The 18,259-nt window shown below is 39.2% G+C and overlaps 1 protein-coding gene across 1 annotated transcript; it reads right to left on the bottom strand.

Annotated features, from left to right (window-relative positions):
• Window positions 1-4,118: 4,118 nt before the first annotated feature.
• Window positions 4,119-4,961, bottom strand: LOC147862050 (protein SAR DEFICIENT 4-like). Its single transcript, XM_087323056.1, has 2 exons — window positions 4,810-4,961; window positions 4,119-4,491 (listed from the first exon to the last, which is right to left on the bottom strand). The coding sequence occupies exons 1-2, from the start codon at window positions 4,959-4,961 to the stop codon at window positions 4,119-4,121; spliced, it is 525 nt and encodes a 174-aa protein (XP_087179182.1).
• Window positions 4,962-18,259: the final 13,298 nt, after the last annotated feature.

The following is an 18,259-nucleotide window of genomic DNA, read 5'->3' as shown; positions in this document are numbered from 1 at the left end:
AGGATTAATCGGTTGCCGAGAAGAACTTATTCCCCGGTTATTCGGTTTTTCAGCCGACCTCTATACTACATAAATGTCTCTGGCCAAATCGTGTAGAAACAATTTTCTTTGAGCATCTTCTATCAACATTGAGCTTTTGACTTTAGGGTATTGCATGGTTGCTCCTGTGTTGCACACCGTAGTGACGAAAGTTTCCCTAGAAGGGGGTAGATTACTCATTAATACAAGAGCTTTCCGGTCATCTTCAATCGTCATCCCCTCAGCCGAAAGTTGGGAACTTATGCTTTCATACTCATTTATATGTGCCTCGACCGAATCGGATTCCTTCATCCAAAGGTTGTAAAGATGCCAGATCAGATATATCTTTGTGACGACGACCTTTTTCTCATATGTGTGAAAGTGTTTTTAGAATTCAAGACATTGAACGTTACAAGAATATAAGATATAGAGCATTCACATTTGGAGGCAAAGAACACAAACCAATATCTTAAGAAGAAGTTAAAAGTAAAAATGAGATACATAGAGAAAAGTAAAAAGAGAAAAAGCGGGCCATAAAAAACAGTAAAATAGGAATGGTCATAACTCTTTCATTTTTAATCCAAATATCACGTGGGTAAAGCTTGTAAAGAGAGCTATCTATATCTTTTTAAATCTCTAAATTTGGAGCTTGGATGAAGGAGATATGACGATAAGAAGGTCGTTGGGTCTTAGCTAAAAATAGGAGATAGAAAGCTTCGAAAAATAGCGTGACGAGGAGGAAGAAGAAAATTATAAAAGAGGATCCTAATAGAGGAGGAGGGGTGCTAATAGAGGATGAGGAGTCTTGGGAAGAGGTGTTTTAGTGGAAGAAGAAGGGTCTTAATAGTGGGTTTGAGTGATTGGAAGTAAGAAGGTCTTTGGTTTTTTAGGTCAATGTGGAGTTTATCTCCTTTGTATGGTATTGATACTTGAATATTATAACATTCTTACCCCTTTCTCATCTTCTCTACCTTTTCTCTTTATCTCTTGAGTCTCTCTCTCTCTCTCTCTAATTCATAGTTATCTTGGTCTATATAATCTATTATAATTCATAACTCTATCTAATCGGTTTGATCAAGCCCTCATATTGTGTATGATTATCATTTGTCTTGTACACCATATCAATATGTGTTCGATAATGTCTTCCATAGTTGGAATGTTGTTGAACCAGATTACACTGTGTAGTACATTGACTCGAAGAGGTGCATCCGAATGGTGGCCCGGACGATTCCATCTAATTTTGTCCACTCATTGGGCTTGTATTCTTCTAGAGCTTGTTCATACTCAATCATATCAAGCTAACCTTTCATGATTAGAGAGTCTTGCATCTACTCCTTCCAAAAGCTAAAGCTTGATTCGTCGAACTTTGAGAGACGCATGTCTGATGAGCCGGATGTGGAAGCCATTTTTGTTTGTGTCGACTGAGAGTTCTGTCTGTAGTTGGCAACTAACTAGTCCACCCAAAATTGATTTAGCCAAATCAGACACAAACTAAATCAGCTAATCGGCTTGCCCTACCTAAAATGACTACAACTAACAATCGGTGATAGGGTGCAACCGACTAGTCCACCTAAAATTTATTTGGACCAAATTGGATACGAACTAATCAGCTTGTCCTACCTACGACGACTACAACCGAATCAGAGTAGAGTCGACTAGTCTATCCGAATTTTGCCTAATCAAATTGGCTATGGATTTGCCAATTTGATTTCAAATGGCAATTAGGTTGCTAAGCTTGCTTGAAGTGGGTACGACGAGCAGTGGGACAGAGCCAACTAGTCTTCCCCAACGTTTCCTAGCTGTATTAAGCATAATTATTGCTTATCTCAATGTCAATCGCAGATTAAGCGCAAATGATGTCGAATACGATGTCGATCATGAGTAGAGAGTACAACTGGCTGGCCTACTTGAATAGTGGTCTAGTTTCCTTGAGGGCTCCACTATAAGTAAAGAGGTTGTATCACGTGCGTTCAAGATATGTTTTTCCACTATTTTTGCACGTTAGGCCTATGTGGATGGTGTTGTATTCCATGTTTATGTATGTATGTGTTGTACTGTATTGCAAGTGTTGTATGTACATATTGTATTGTGTCATGTGTCTATGTGTCTCTATTGAGTGTGTCTATGTATGTATGTATATATGTAGAAGTGTATATATGTGTGTTCCATATATATGCACACCTTAGGCCTATGTGGATGTGTATTCTATACATGTCACAATAAAATAGGTTAGTAGTGATGCCAAAACTCATCACTATTGGCATCACTTGCATACCATCTATTTGCAACATGTTTAATTTTTGTTTTTACTTTTTTTAACAAGTATGTATTTATTATTTATTTATTTAGTTCTATACTATTTATTTTTTGTTTTTCTTTTCAACATTTCTTTTGTTTAGAATGTGTTTGTATGTATGGATGGATGTATGTGTACTTGTTTGTATGTATGTTAGCATGGAGAGTATGTGTGTCTTCACACCAGCTTCATTCAAAGAATAGGATCATCGTTAATGCCATCTTCTTTGACATGCCTATGTAACATTGTATATATCATGGTTTCATGGAAGTAAAAAATGATATATCTAATAGAACATATATGTTGTTGGGGTGGGGGTGAAGCCTAGAATGGCTTCACCCCCCTCCCAACGGGTAAAGTTAGAGACAGAGTGAGAGAGAAAGACAAATAGAAAATGACACAAATGTGAGAGGGGAAAAAAATATTCTTCTCCTTATATGCACCATAAGGGGGTTCTATAGTACATTATGTAACGGTAAATAATGATCGTTACAAAAAGACGATTATTACATTCTTGTCACATGCACATAATTGTGCATGTGCTCACACATATTCATCCTCACAGACTCGTATACATATTACATATTACACACCTTAGACTTTACACACCATACACATTACACCTTATCCATCCCGTACACCTATATGGATAACACCTGACACACTTGTGGGACAGTGCATTGCACGTCGGACCCACAATCCCATGCCGAAAAATCTCTTGTTGACCGGAACTCCATCAGTCTTCTCTCACGGACGGAAATTCCTCGACCGGCTTACTGCTCAACCATAGATAACTTTGATCAGAGCTGGCTTGACACGAACATTCTCGTTCGGTCAGCATAATTGCATGATTATCCACTGTGGTACTGTCATTTAGGTTTACTAATAATTGTGGGTGTGTGTATATATAGATATAGATATGTTCTTTTTCCTTACTAGTATGTGTAGTGATGAGTTGTGTTTCCGAAAATTTATGTCCTACCCCGCAAGTTTTTTTCTAAAATTATATTAAGTACCCTCCGGTTTTAGAAATCTCGTGTCCTGCCCTTCTGTTTCCGAAATTTGTTTGTGTCCCCTCGTGTCTCTGAATTATTTTTTCTGCCCCTTTCTCTCTCTCTCTCTCTCTCGCTTTCTTGTTCTTTCTTTGTTCTCCTCTTCGTCTTCTTCGACTGGAAGCAATATGGCCGTGGCGGCGGTGATGGCCAAGTGGTCCTAGAAAATTCTCTTATAGGGAGCTAAAGAAAGCCACCAGAAAATTTAACGAAGAGAACACAAGCTTGTTTGAGCAAGAAGTCGAAAAGGAAGGGACTGCTTCGCTGCTTTCTCCTCTCTATTATCACCTTCTTGTACTTGGGAATCCAAATTTGATGTCATGATTTGTACCTTTATTAAGACAATATTCTTCATCAATCTTTATTTTATCAAGTTCTCTATATACATAGACATGGTGATCTCTATCATTCTGAACAGGGTAACCTTCTTTTTCTTCTTCAACACTTATACCTTCATGCAAGATCTCCAAAACCATGGCAAGCTTCATCCGATAAACTTTTCTATAAACAAATTGGCTAATGTTGAAAAGTTGGAGATCAGGTTGAAGACAGTGATTGAAGCCTCTAGCAGTTAGCAATGGTTTCTTCTTGCTGATGTTCCATATACCAAAATTTCAACATCTTGACCTAAGCCTTTTCGATGGCATCAAAGTTTTCAAGGTATTGGAGCAGTGATGAGATTTGTCATATGAAAAGCTGTCTTTAGCTGTCCTTCAGATTTGATTGTCCAATGAGCTTTCCATAAACAAGATCTAGCCATTCTTCAGATTTGATTGTCCTATGAACTTTTCATAAACAAGCGGAGTTGTGGCCAGATTGGCAAGGGCACACCCGATCGATTTAAACACTGTGATATCAGTCAAGTTCCTTCTACGTGGCCTCTCTCCAGAGAGGAGCTGGGAGAGGTTACCTTGAACAAACCTACTCAGACCAACCACCTCTCCAACTTCAATGGCAGCTGCCTCTGTGTCCACAAATACAACATTGTCACAGATGTCATCCTTATCAACTTCACACATGTGAGGACGAAATGATCCAACTAGGTCTAAGTGTGAACCTGGATGTAACCATGCCCCACGAATCAACGCATCTTTAGACCTGGTAGCACAATAGATGAGGTTGGCGGATCAAGATGCTTCTTCTAGAGTGGAGCATGTTGAAATGGCAACATCTCGGTTTTTCATCCTGGCCTATAGGTTTTCAGCCATGGCTGAAGCTCTGTTGTAGGTGCGGTTCCATACATCGGCAGTTCTCCACAAAGTGAGGCTTCCTCCATCAAGAAACACAACAGGCCGGCCCAAGATGGCGGAGCAGAACAGGTAGGAGGCCGAAACTACGCCGCCATAGGAAGCATTATTGGAGGGAGCCTGGGAGTTGCCCGGGAAGACAGAGACAATCTTGACACCCATGAAAGGGAAAGCATGAGGGTTAGGGTTTGCAGGCTAGGTAGTCATGAGGAGGAGCATCGCATGGGGAGGGGAAGGGAGGGAGTGATTGTGACGGATCGAAGAGACGAAGGAGTCGGCGTTGACGAAGGCGAATCGCACGTGGTGGAGTGGAGGCCATGAGAGAGCAGAGGAGATCTGCGAGGCCATGTCCATAAAGCCTTGGATCCATTAGAAACACAAGCAATAGATCGCCATTGCCATCGTCACTAGCTCTCACACATAGAAACACACACCAACCACACTATAACAAAAGACACCAGCAAATAGATAGTTAGGGGGAGAGAGACAGACAGACTTCCTCTCAAGGGAAGATTGGCTGTAAAGCATGCCAAAAGTGTTGTTGAGTGGGGGGTGAAGCCAAGAACGATAGAGAGAGAGAAGGAGAGTGAAACAAAGAAACACACCAAAATGAGAGGGAAAAATTTATTCCTTACATACCCCATAGGGGGTTTATATAATACATCCAATGTAACAGTTACATGACCGTTATAAATAAGACTATTACGCATTCTTGTACATATGCACATAGTTGTGCATGTGTCCATACACATACTCATCCTCACACACTCATTTACTTTACACAGGCACATCATTACACATACCCTTATGCCTCCCCATATATTCTTACGGGTAACAATATATAATAACAAGAATATACCATGTGATGTGGAAGAATAATTCACAACATTCAACTTTGAAGAGCCAGAACTTCACTGCATGAAGTTGCTACAATGCCAGAACAAACACATACCGAGTTTTTCTCTAAGAAAACTTCAACATTTAAGTCCCTAATTTCCTACAATGTGACCACACACATTACTTCTAACCTTTAAACATCTCTTCCATAACCATATCCATTAATCTCTCCACAATAGAAACATAGAAACGTTGAGTTTGATTCTCAACACTCACCTTCAAATACAACTTCCGGTCGTCGGATGGTTGGTTTGGACTAGTCTTCAGGTTGGGTTTGAGTTGACTCCGGTTTACTCCTGATGCTCCTTAGTCCCCCTCAAGCCTGGCTGGTCAATGCTCAAAAAACCCAGGTTCATCATGAAATGTCACAACTTGTCAACTCCCAAAGGCTTGGTGAAGATGTCAGCCGTATGTAGGTTCCTTCTTATGTATTGCAGGTCGACATCCCTGGCTAGAACACGCTCTCAGATGAAGTGATACTGCACTTTGATGTGCTTGGTCCGAGCGTGAATGTTCCTCATGTTGTCGCAATAGAGGAGAATCGGATATGATATGGGAATGCCAAGATCCTTCAATATCCGTTTTAGCCAAACGGCATCACAGGCGGCAACAGTCGCACCCCTGTATTCAGCCTCTGTGCTCGACCGTGCAACTGTCGGCTACCTTTTGTTTCTCTAGGGGATGGCTTAGCTGCCGAGGGAGAAGAACCTTGAGGTTCATTGTTTGTTGACTTTGTAGCCAGCCCGTTCGGCATCTGTGTACCCTTCGAGTTGTATCAGTGTCGCCGATATGTAGAGGATGTTGAAATCTGTGGTTCCACTCACATACCTTAGCACTTTCTTAACATAGTCGAGATGGATGTCTCATGGAGTTTGCATGAAATGACTAAGGAGGCCGACCGGGTAACTCAGGTCGGGTTAGGTAATTGTGAGGTAGATTAGGCTTTTGACTAGCTCACGATAAAAAATCGGCTCACACTCACTTGTGCCTGAGTCGACATCTAGCTTTAGATTTCGATCGAGAGGGGTAGTGATAGGCTTACATTGTGTCATCCCAAACTTGTAAAGGAGATGGAGGATATCGTGCCTTTGAGAAAGCATGATGCCATCAGGAGTCCGAATTACTTCTATTCCTAGAAAGTAATGAAGCTCCTTTAGGGCTTTCATTTCAAATCGGTTGGAGAGGAGCTTCTTGATGTGCTCAATATCTACTAAGTGCTCTCATCCTATGACCAAGTCATCCACATAAATGATGATAAATACCTATCCTCCGAAGTCGCTCTGGATGAACAGACAGTTGTCAGATTTGGACACGTTGAATCTTATTTGATGAAGATAATGGGTTATCTTCGAGTGCAAGGCTCGAGGTGTCTACTTGAGGCCGTAGAGAGGCTTTTTGACTCGACATACTGCTTGTGGGTGAGTGCTCGACTTGAAGCCTGGTGGTTGTACCATGTACACCTCCTTATCTAATTTGCCCTCGAGAAAGGCATTCTTGATGTCCATTTGATGGAGGTGCCATCCCTTGGCTGTTGCGAGTGCTATCACAGTTCGAATGGTTGTCATCTTTGCCATTGCTGCAAAGGTTTCTTCATAATCGACATCGTGCGTTTGCACATAACCCTTTGCCACAAGCCAAGCCTTGTACCGATTGATAGTGCCGTTGGAGTTGTACTTCACTTTGAAGATCCATGACCATCCAATTGCCATTTCGTGGTGTGACGATGTCGAGAAGATTGTGGTTGTGTGTCGCAACTGCCGAGGTTCTATGACTTGGGGATGATTAGAGTGACAAGGCGTAATCGCAAATGGTGCGATGACAAGAAGTCGAGAAGGCAATATAGATGCGACGTTGTTGCGAAAAGAATGTTATTTGTAAACCAACCACTTACAATATTTATTTGCCAAAAGCTACTTGGCAAGTCTTGAACTCACGAACTCTATTTTGAGAAAAGTATGCGTTTGAGATAGACCACTTCAACCTCTTCGGTTTCTATTTGTTTGTCTTTCTCTTTCAGTTTATATATGCTAAATTTATATTACAAAATTCGATTACCAAAAGAAGTTGTTCTAAGAGGACTCAAACTCACAACCTTTTGTTTACAAGGAGGCATCTGAGATACACCACTTCAACTTCTTCCTTTTTTTGTATTTCCTTTCTTCTCTTTTCTTTAAGTCTTGTCTTGATTTATGCAAGCCACCATCTTCTTTGGCGAGCTCTGCATCCCATACCCACACGACCTTCTTCACTCGCTTTTCCTTCCTTTTCTTCTCCTTCTTCCCTCTTTAGCCACCATGGGCGTGGCTTATATAGGGTGGTCAACCGTCCTACCACCCTCCTGAGGCGGTTGACAAATTATTTTTATTTTTATTTTTTATTTTTATTATTTTTATATTGATTTCCTATTATTTTGTTTATTGATTCTACAAATTCGATTTTGTAGTTGTACATTTGAGAAATTATAGAAATAGCACATATAATTTTGACTCCCCCTTTTGACATAATTACATTTGTGTCCCAAGTAACATTAATCCTTCTGAAGCTTGTATCTTGGGCTCCTAATTTCCAATTCACGAACTGAAAATTTGCAAATGCTCCTCGTCACAAACTCCATATAGGAAATTTCTTTCTATAGATTTTTGATATCGTGAAGCAATAAATTCATGATAACGAAGGGACGAGATCCCATGTCTCATTCTTGCATCTCCTCATTCATCGCTTCGACCCATCTAGGGTCCTTCGCAGCTTTGGAAAACATTTCCGGTTCTTGGATTGTCACCACCTTCATCATGAATGCATAATGATATGCCATGTAGTCAATGTAGCCAAATCGGCTGACTACGTTCTTCTCTTGGGTGGAGCAATGTGGTTCTCCTAGTGTCTTCATGATGGGCACATCTAGTCCACCATGTTCACTATCGGGTGAATGGTCCGATTCGTTTCTATCTGAGTCTTCGTATTCATGCATTTTGGTCTTTCCTTTGTCCTATTTCGGACTCAGTCGGGATGTGCTTTGGTGACTTGGAGGCTCTTGTGGTCCACTCAACCTGGTTGAGATTGGACATCGCTCTGATATGAGCCTCAGTCGATCATCCTCTTCCGCATGTGTGTCGAACTCGGTTTCGATGGTGTTGGATGGGGCTGATTCGACTGTATATGAGGATGTTGACTCATCAAATACGACATCCCTACTCACTCGTACCTTCTTTGTGGAAAGGTTGAAGCACTTATTCCCTTTTTGCTCAAGTGAGTACCCTACGAGTATACATTTCTCTGACTTGGGATTGAGCTTATGTTGCATCTCATCGGGAGTATGTTCATATGCTATTGAACCAAATATCTTAACATGGGATAGATCCGGTTTCTTCCCATAGAACCTGTCATGGGGGATAATATTGTGCATTCCTGATGTTGTGCAGTGATTCATTAGATAGATTATCATATTCACCGCTTCAACCCAATATGACTTTGGCGGATGTTTCTCGTTCATCATTGCCCTTGCCACCTCGAGTATGTGTCGTTTCTTGCATTTGGCTACTCCGTTCTGTAGAGGTGTGTGTCGGCAAGTAAACTCCCACCGGATTCCTTCTTATCAAAGGTATGTTGTAAAGGCGTCTACAAGTAAACTCACGTGGTCCGATCGAAGGCATTGTACATGACAATTGCTTGCCTTTTTGACTTTGTTCTTGAATTTCTAGAAGTGCCAGAACACTTCACTCTACTAGCGCATGGGATAAATCCAGGTATGTCTGGAGAAGTTGTCGATGAACGTTATGTAGTATCACCAACCACCAAATGGTAATGTTTGGGCTGGTCCCCATACATTTGAATGTATTACATCTAGGATCCCTTTGCTTATGTTCCTCTCTTTTGGGAACGGTTGTTGGTGCAAGCTTCACACATGCTTGCAATTTCATTTTCGGTGAAGGTTGAGAGTCTAGTGACGACTCTTTTCAACTACATTCCTTTGAGCTTATGGAGATTGATGTGGCCTATCCTCTTGTGCCATAACTCTATGTCAGTGTTGGCTCTCTGGTCCTTGGTATACATTGCCAATTTCATCTCGTGAGAGTCAAGGATGAACATCCGACCTTCTCTCTAACAACGAGCGATGAGTCAATCTTCTTTTTTGATGAAACATCCTTCATCGTTGAAGCAGACTTGCATGCCTTGTGCGACTATCTCGGCAATTGAGACCAAGTTCTTTGTTATTGTAGGAACATGCAGAACGTTCTTGAGGTAGGTTTGATTGCCTTCTTCCCCAAATGAGACATTGTCGACATGCTGAATGGGGTGAATTGTGTCATCCCCAATTTCCACATAGCCGGATCGATTGGGCTTTCGTAGCTCTATGAACTAATACTCGTGGGATGTCATGTGGTTAGATGCACCCGAGTCGCCAAACCACACATTTTCCAAGTTGGAGGTGCTTGTCCGACATGATGCCATCATCAAATTCGCTCTATGTCTCAATTGAATCTACAACACCTATCCACCAAGTTGAATCTGCAAAAGTAAGGGTCACAATGACTGAAAAGCATGAACAGATGATGGTTGGTTGCATACATGCCATGAACTAAAAAATACAAGCATTGCTTGCTGATTTGGAAGCAGTTAAATCAGTTGAGATGGCGGTAGAAAAGCAAATCCCTTCAATAAAGACTACATATAAATGGATTGCATCTACAATCCTAAATTCAGAAACTAATGTGGTGAAAGAGGAGTTAAAGAAAGAGCTGAACAATATGGGCACTAAATTAGGATCACAAATGATAGACCTTGATACTCCCAAAAATGCGCATTGTGAACTTGATAATAAGTTGTGAGCTTTAAAGTTGCATTATGAGAACCTTGCGTGCTTGATGAAAGATTTACAATGGAAAGGTTTTGAAACTTTGTGTCCATCTATAGTTGAGCACCCAGTTGGTATGGAAAATACCATTACAAGTATAGCTATATCACCGTATTGGCTTTATAAGTTATTTATTTTTACTTCTATGGTATAAAATATCATATTAGCTAATATATTGCTACTGGTGTCTACAAACTTCCAGGTGTATATTTGTGGCCTTGGATTCAAGCTTGAGGCTATGGATGTTATGATTACACCATGCTTGCACACATATCATTTGCTATGTGCTAAGTACCATTTTGAGAAAGAAAATACATATATGGACTGTAAAAGTATAGTTGCTACTTGAAAAGAGATATGATGATAGAAAAGAGAGAGAAGGAAGATATAGAAACCCAAATCTACCAAGATATATTAATAAGGAGTGATGATCATAGAAACAAGAGAAAGAAGATACATAAACTCAAGCCTACAAAGATGAATTGATCACTAGAAAAACACACTACATGAATAGGCAAGAAAAACACCACTAGAAAAAAGCTCCCTCTCACCACCTCACTCTTCTTGCTTTATATGAAGTTCTCCTCTAGTAGATAAGTTTCGCTTGCTTTCTTTTCCACGCTTTTTTTAGAGCTTTTCCATCTCCTATTCTTAGTTATGACACAACGATCTTCTAATCGTCATATCTCCCTCATCCATGCTCCAAATTTAGAGTTTTAAAAAGCTACGGATAGCTCTCTTCACAACCTTTCTAACCCATATTTACACGTGATATTTGGGTGTCAAACGAGAGAGTTATGAGCGTTTGTTTCTGACTGCTTTTTGGTGCCCGCTTTTTTCTTCTTTTACTTTTCTCCACGTGACTTGCTTTTTGTTTGACTTATCCTCAAGACCTTAGCTCGTGATCTTGCCCTCCGGATGTGAACGCACCATACCTTATATTCTTGTAGACTTCAATACCTTGAATTCTAAAAACACTTTCACACTACTGAATGGTACTTACCTTGGGGTTTAAAAGTACAGTCGTATGGTATGTGACTCTACTATTCTGTTGTTTGTATTATATGTGATGTCAATTTACATTTGGTTTAGAACTGGTGTAGGCCACAATTCATACTTCAAATTAGGAAAACAATGGGTTAGTACTAGTGTCTCTCCAACAACTAATATGTGGAACCCTATTTATGTGATGGGCTAGTACTGGTTTAGTGCAAACTTCATATTTGCAATTTGGACTGTCATTCGTTTAGTACTAGAATCATTTTCCCTTAAAGTCTAGCATAGTTCACACTTCATTTTGAAACCGGTGTGCAATGCATTGTAGAGTTTTAGCACTACAGAATCTTTACATTACAAATCACTCTTTGTCATTCGTACTATTAGTATTGACGACAACTAATTACATTGTATTCCTTGTTGTTTAGTTGTTTCAAACTTGATGCTTTAGTACTGAAGTAGGAAGTTGTTTACTTGTATTAGTTATTTGTCCAATATATATTACAACTTGCCAAGTACTAGTGTAGTACACACAATAATTTGGGATTTAGGTGTGTAGTAATATGTTGTCAATCAAGAATACTCCACATGTCTTAATATATAATTAGTATGGGTACAAGGAATTATATTTTCCACGATTAGTACTATTTGTGTAATTTGGGAATTAGGTGTGTAGTACATTGTTAACGATTAGTACTACTTGTGTAATATGGGAACTAGGTGTGTAGTACATTGTTCACAATTAGTATTACTTGTGTGCAAAATAGCACTTTAGTACTAAAGTATGAGGTTGTTTAGTTGTATTAGTTATTAGTCCAATCTATATTACAACTTGCCTAGTACAAGTGTAGTACACACTATAAATTGGGAATTAGGTGTGTTGTACTATGTTGTCAATCAAGAATCCTCTACATGTCTTAATATATAATTAGTATGGGTACAAGGAAGTATATTTTCCACGATTAGTACTATTTGTGTAATTTGGGAATTAGGTGTGTAGTACATTGTTCACAATTAGTACTAGTTGTGTAATTTGGGAACTAGGTGTGTAGTAAATCTCTTCACGATTAGTACTACTTGTGTGCAATGGGAACTAAATGTTTACGGATGATTGAGTACTACAACTCTTGGTAGTTTAGTTGTGTTAGGCTCTAACAAACTGGAGAGGTATCAAGCAACTCCATACCATTGAAGCTAATGAAACAACCAACTCTTGTGCCTAAACCGTCGGTATCTGGCACATTCCAAGGTTCAGGGACATTCATTACCAGTAACCTATGAGTTTTATGATGAAGATGAATGTATGAGAAGGGCCATTGGAGCAGTGGAACATGTGCTTCTGCAAACAAATTCCCCAAGCTCTGGTCAACATCGCAACAATCCAGGTAACACAAATTGTGGTTTCACATCTTATTTCTCATTTGTGTGTGTACGTTGAATGTCTGATGTCTATAAAAAAGAGCTCACTAAGAAGAGGAATGTTGCAAGGAAGTTGTATGGAAAAGGCAAGAAAGGCATAGTTGAATGCAATAGTGAGTCATATATGTTCTCACCTATCTAGAGAGTTGTGAACCTAATGCATTGGCTAATACCATGTACTTGGGTTACTAGAAGATGAAGAAAGGATCTTAGGAGATGGAGATACGAGTCCAGAGCCTGATCATGAAGAAGAATTTATCACACTCCCAAGTACACGTCAAAAGCCCTCTAAGGAAATAATTATTATTTAGATCATAACAACCCTATTATAGTGGTGCTTTTGGTGCATTCTATATATACTATTACGAAAGATTCAAATGGTGATGAGCCCCAACATGTGATTGGCACCATCCCTAAATCTAATGAACAACAATTTGTTGTGGAGAAGATGAATGACCTTACCACTTGCAATGTGTTGTCTACGGTTGTACAATATGATGATGTAACAATAGGTAAAAGTGTGGCTATTAACCTCCTATGTTTATAGTTACTAGCATGTTTGCACACTTGTGAGTATGTGAGTTGATACTGATATTCTCTGGGATCCCACTATTTAGGGTTACAAGAGCAGGTAGATTCCCAACTACAATCAAACGATTCGGAAACTATATGGACAACTGTTGAAGAGTCAAATTCTAGGACTATTCTTTGCACAGAGGCAAACTCCAGAAGCACCTCTTCCACACATGCGGATTGTGAAAAGAAGGAAGCATTTATATTTGAAGAGGAGCAAGCATGTACAACCAACAATTTGTCCAAAGAAGCCCACGAGGAGTCTGGAAAGAATATTGCTTGTATTAAAGAGGAGCCTAATTGTACTGAGAATGAGCATACTAGCATCACCCATGAGGATCGGACAATAAAGACGGACCAGGAAGGGGAGCACGGTGGTCTTAAGAATGAGGTGACTATCACGAGCGAGGAGGAGTTGACCATGAGTACTGTTACAACCCACAAAGAGGAGCAAACATGTACAAACAACAATTTGCCTAACACTAGTACTGAAGAGGAGTATGATTGTACTGACAATGAGCATACTAGCATCACTCATGAGAAGCGGGCAATAAAGACCACCCAGGAAGGGGAGTAGGGTGGTCTTAAGAATGAGGTGATTATCACCATCCAGGAGGAGTTGACCATGAGTACTGTAACAACCCACAAAGAGGAGTAGCAACATCTAGAGACCAAGATGAGTGATAATTTAACTATCAACAACACCTTTGTGGATGTGTGTACAAGTATTGCAATTGCAAAAAACATGGTTGCTCTCTCAAGCTTGCCACCGATCCAAGAAGCTTGTACATCTACCCCTGTCTTTGATGCTTCTGCTGATGAAGTGGCACTTAGTAGGTTGATACCTAAAGGCTTTAAGATAAAGAAGAGTGTAAAATAATAGAAGATTGGCACCAATAACAGGCGCATTACAAGATTGGTGAAATAGTGAAATGGTGACTGATTGTCTTTCTATTAAATTGTTTGTACTTGAACTACAATTGAACTATTAGTGATGTCTGTACTTGAATTGTTTGTAATACCAAAATATTTTCTATACTTGAATAGTGTTTGTAATACCAAAATCAGCTTAACAAACCTTTTCTACTGGTATTGATAATTGGACTCCAGTTCACTCATTTTAGTGTAATGTGAAATGCTATATTGCTAATTGTAGAGGATGAGAATGTTGACAATTGTCGTGCACCCATGATTGTGTCGATTTCAAAACATTCCCTATCTTAGATACGTATTAGTAAACATGTGACATTCATATTAGTACAAAACTGAGATATATATATATATATATATATATATATATCCGTCTAATTGAGATACGTCGGGAGACTACTATGCATGTATACTGATAAATATGTGTGCTTGTAATAAACTAATATGTATACTATAATAAGTTTGGGCCGTATTGATACTACTAAGTATTTATACGTAAATACACATTTGTTCTTGAATAGAGACTTAACACAATAGGGTTTAGAAATAATAAACTCTATAATTACTAGAAACACTTACTGCTATAATTACTAGAAATACTTACTACTAAGTTTGATACTTGTTACTATTAGTATTTATACATGAATGCACGTTTGTTCACTGATAAGTATGTGTGCTTGTAATAAGTTAATCTGTATACTGTAATAAGTTTGAGCTGTATTGATACTTGAATGCACGTCTGTTCTTGAACAAAGACTTCAGGCAATAGGGATTAAAAACAAGCAACTCTATAATTATAACAAACACTTACAAAAGAAGCTCTCTAATTACTAGAAACACTTTAGAAGAAAGAAGAAATATATCGATTCACTTGGCAATCATCAAAATTAATAACCTCACTAGATACAAATAAAAACACAAGAGGATGTTTTTCCATTCATCTATCAAATCCAATAGAACAAAAGAAGTAACAACTTTCAATTACCAACTACAATGTGTTAATAGTTTAACTTTCAAGCATTAACAGGGAGACCTCCGCCAATATGTGCTCATGAACCTCTTCGGGTACCTTGTAGACAATGTTGTATCCCTTAACCTTGTGATTTGCTTGAGTCATATTGAACTTGATCACAATAATGGCATCAACATAGATTATTGCGGTGGGTGCATCTTTTAATAATGCATGTGTTCTTGCGCTGCGATAACTTTGCATAATAGTTTACATACATGACAGACTCACCAATGTTGAACATGTTGCCCCAGCCATCCCTCACCAATTCTTTCAGTAATGTGTTCCCTTGCTTGCACACCACAATGTAGTAGTCTTCTAAATCTTCATTTTGAGAAGATTTGAGCATTGCAAAATGATCTCCAACTTCCAATAAAATTGCCAAGTCTTCACGTTGGTTGTAGTATACAATATTGTTTGAATGTATTCCTCTCCTTTAATTTTGTAACATAATATCGTTTCAAACCTTGGAACTTGCGAAATCCAAGAGTGATGCTTGGATGTTGGTTTTTGAAGTTCATGTACAATTCAGCCTACATCAGCCAGTATAGAGCAAACATTAATATACACTTAGTCAAAACAAAAAATTGTGGAATGTGAATTAATATAAAAAAATGGAATACCTCAGTCAGCTCCAAGAAGTGTCTCGGGTGAATCTAGTACTTACCCTGACTTATTTGTTGTCTACACGAGTTCTTCTTATTTCGTGAGACACGTGTGTTTTTTGCCCAAAAAGAATCCGATTTCATAATAATCTCTTGAGACAAGGCATCACATCGTCGTCTACGTCCTAACCCCACCCACTCACTTGAATTGGTTTGAGTGTAAATTTTGTGCGATGTTTCATCAAGTTCCTTCTTTGAATACCAAGGGCTAAGGCAACTTTCGTATCACTATATTATTTTTTCTGACACCGTTCACAACCATGTGTAGGGTTGCCCTCTTTGTAGCAAGTTTGTTTATCCTCTCTACACCTTTCACTAAGTCTAGGGATGACTTCATAGACTCTACAATCTCTTTTGAAACACATTGGTCCCTAAATTTAATTCTAACCATGTCTTTCAGTCAAACGTTGATGGTGTAACACTCTACATATAATATCCCTATGATCCTCCTCACTAAATCTCTTCGTTATTTCCGGCAAATAACGGACTATGTGAAGAACCACTCGTCTCTTGGTCCTTTCGAATACATGAGTTACTTGACAACTCACCCTTGTTGGGGACTATCATTGTCACTAGATTTAGCAAAAAAAAAAGTGTCTTGTGAGAGTAGTTAATGTTATATAGACTACACTAAGAAATGTCAGTCTAATGTTTTTAAATGGGGCCTGCAAACATGAGCAATCAACACTTTCGGACATTAGAAATATGTTTCAAAAATGACAAATAATCATTTCTTTATATCACAGATTTCTGAATATGAAAAAAAATAGATTTCTAAAAATGAAACTATAGAATTTGGAAAATCTAAAAATTAATGTTTTTTGAAAGAGGTGCTTACCAATGAAATTAATTACTTCTAAAGCCTAAAACAAGTATTGAAATACTTCCAAAAACAGTGGCGGAAGTTTCAAATGACGAGGAAAAAGTTTCAAACTCGGTGGACAAACCCTCAAATCGATGGAGGATGCCTCATATCTCAGTGATAATGTGCCTCAAATCGGCGTAGGGAGCCTCAAATCTGTGTGATATTCTGCCTCGAATTGGTGGAAGGATCCTCAACTCGGTGGAATAAGCCTCAAATCACTGCGAGATGAAAACTAAAATCGGTGGAAGAGGCCTGAAATCATTCTCGAAGAAACCACTAATGGCTATTATAAGAGGCCTCAGATCGGTCTCTAAGCCTCAACTCTTGTGTTAAAACATCTTTAGAGTTGAAGGACCCAAATATTTGAGATATAGGGTTTACGCACTCTAACGATATACATGCGTAACAAAAACTCTGAGATGACAGGACTACCCTAAACCTGACATGGATGCCTGAGATGCAGAGCTCAAAGGAACTCAGAGGGATAGAAGGAGAGGAGTTGGTTTGAGGGGAACCACCAAAAAGTGTTCAAACCCACATAAGGGGAAAATAGCCCCCAAAATGGAAAGAATATCTCCTCACGTGTCCCCCCCACTCCTTGCCTTAAATCTCACTTGTACTACTCCCACCCCACTCCCCAAAATCTTTTTTTTTTTACACGATTTTTTTTTCAATTATTTATTACTAACAGTATCAAAAACAATACTTTCTCGTACACCGTAGCGTGCTTCAACCCACATTTAATTTGTAGGTATTGTAATTTGTATGACCCCATATGACACATATACATGGTGATATGTGGAATGTGTATATATGTATCTGTATGCATATATTCATATGTCCATGTACATGATTCGATGTGTCTGGATGTTTGTTTATAATATGTGCATAATATGTATGTTTGTCCGATTTTGGACAATGTGCATTCCTGGATTTGTCTTGCCAAACCCATATCCTTCATTGAGAATGACCTGCTCAAGGCCTTCTTCAGCATTCCACTCTTGATATCATCTCGTCCGACAATCAGCATGTTGTCCACATACAATAGGAGGACAAGGAAGTCTCCTTCGTCGAACTTCTTCACAAACACGCAGTGGTCAGCCTATGTTTCGTGATACCCTTGGTCCACCATGAAGGATTCGAACTTTCGGTACCACTGCTGAAGAGCTTGCTTCAGTTTGTAAAGACTCCTCCTTAACCGGCATACCAGGTTCTCCTTCCCTTTTTCAAGGAACCCTCTGGTTGTTGCTTGTATATATCCTCTTCAAGATCACCATGCAGAAAGGTTGTCTTGACATCCAACTGCTCGACTTCAAGGTCCATGCTGGTGGCTATGCTCAGCATCGTCCGGATGGATGTCATCTTCACCACCGGGGCAAAAATCTCATTGAAATCCACTCCTTTCTTAGCTTAAAAGCCCTACCACCACAATGCAGGCCT

This window comes from Azolla caroliniana, unplaced genomic scaffold, assembly GCF_043228905.1.
Source record: "Azolla caroliniana isolate FFs.n. ecotype wild unplaced genomic scaffold, voAzoCaro1.0.p SCAF_7, whole genome shotgun sequence".
Classification (NCBI taxonomy): domain Eukaryota; kingdom Viridiplantae; phylum Streptophyta; class Polypodiopsida; order Salviniales; family Salviniaceae; genus Azolla; species Azolla caroliniana.
The sequence above is the reverse complement of the archived record's forward strand: the minus strand, read 5'-3'. Positions and strand labels throughout refer to the sequence as shown.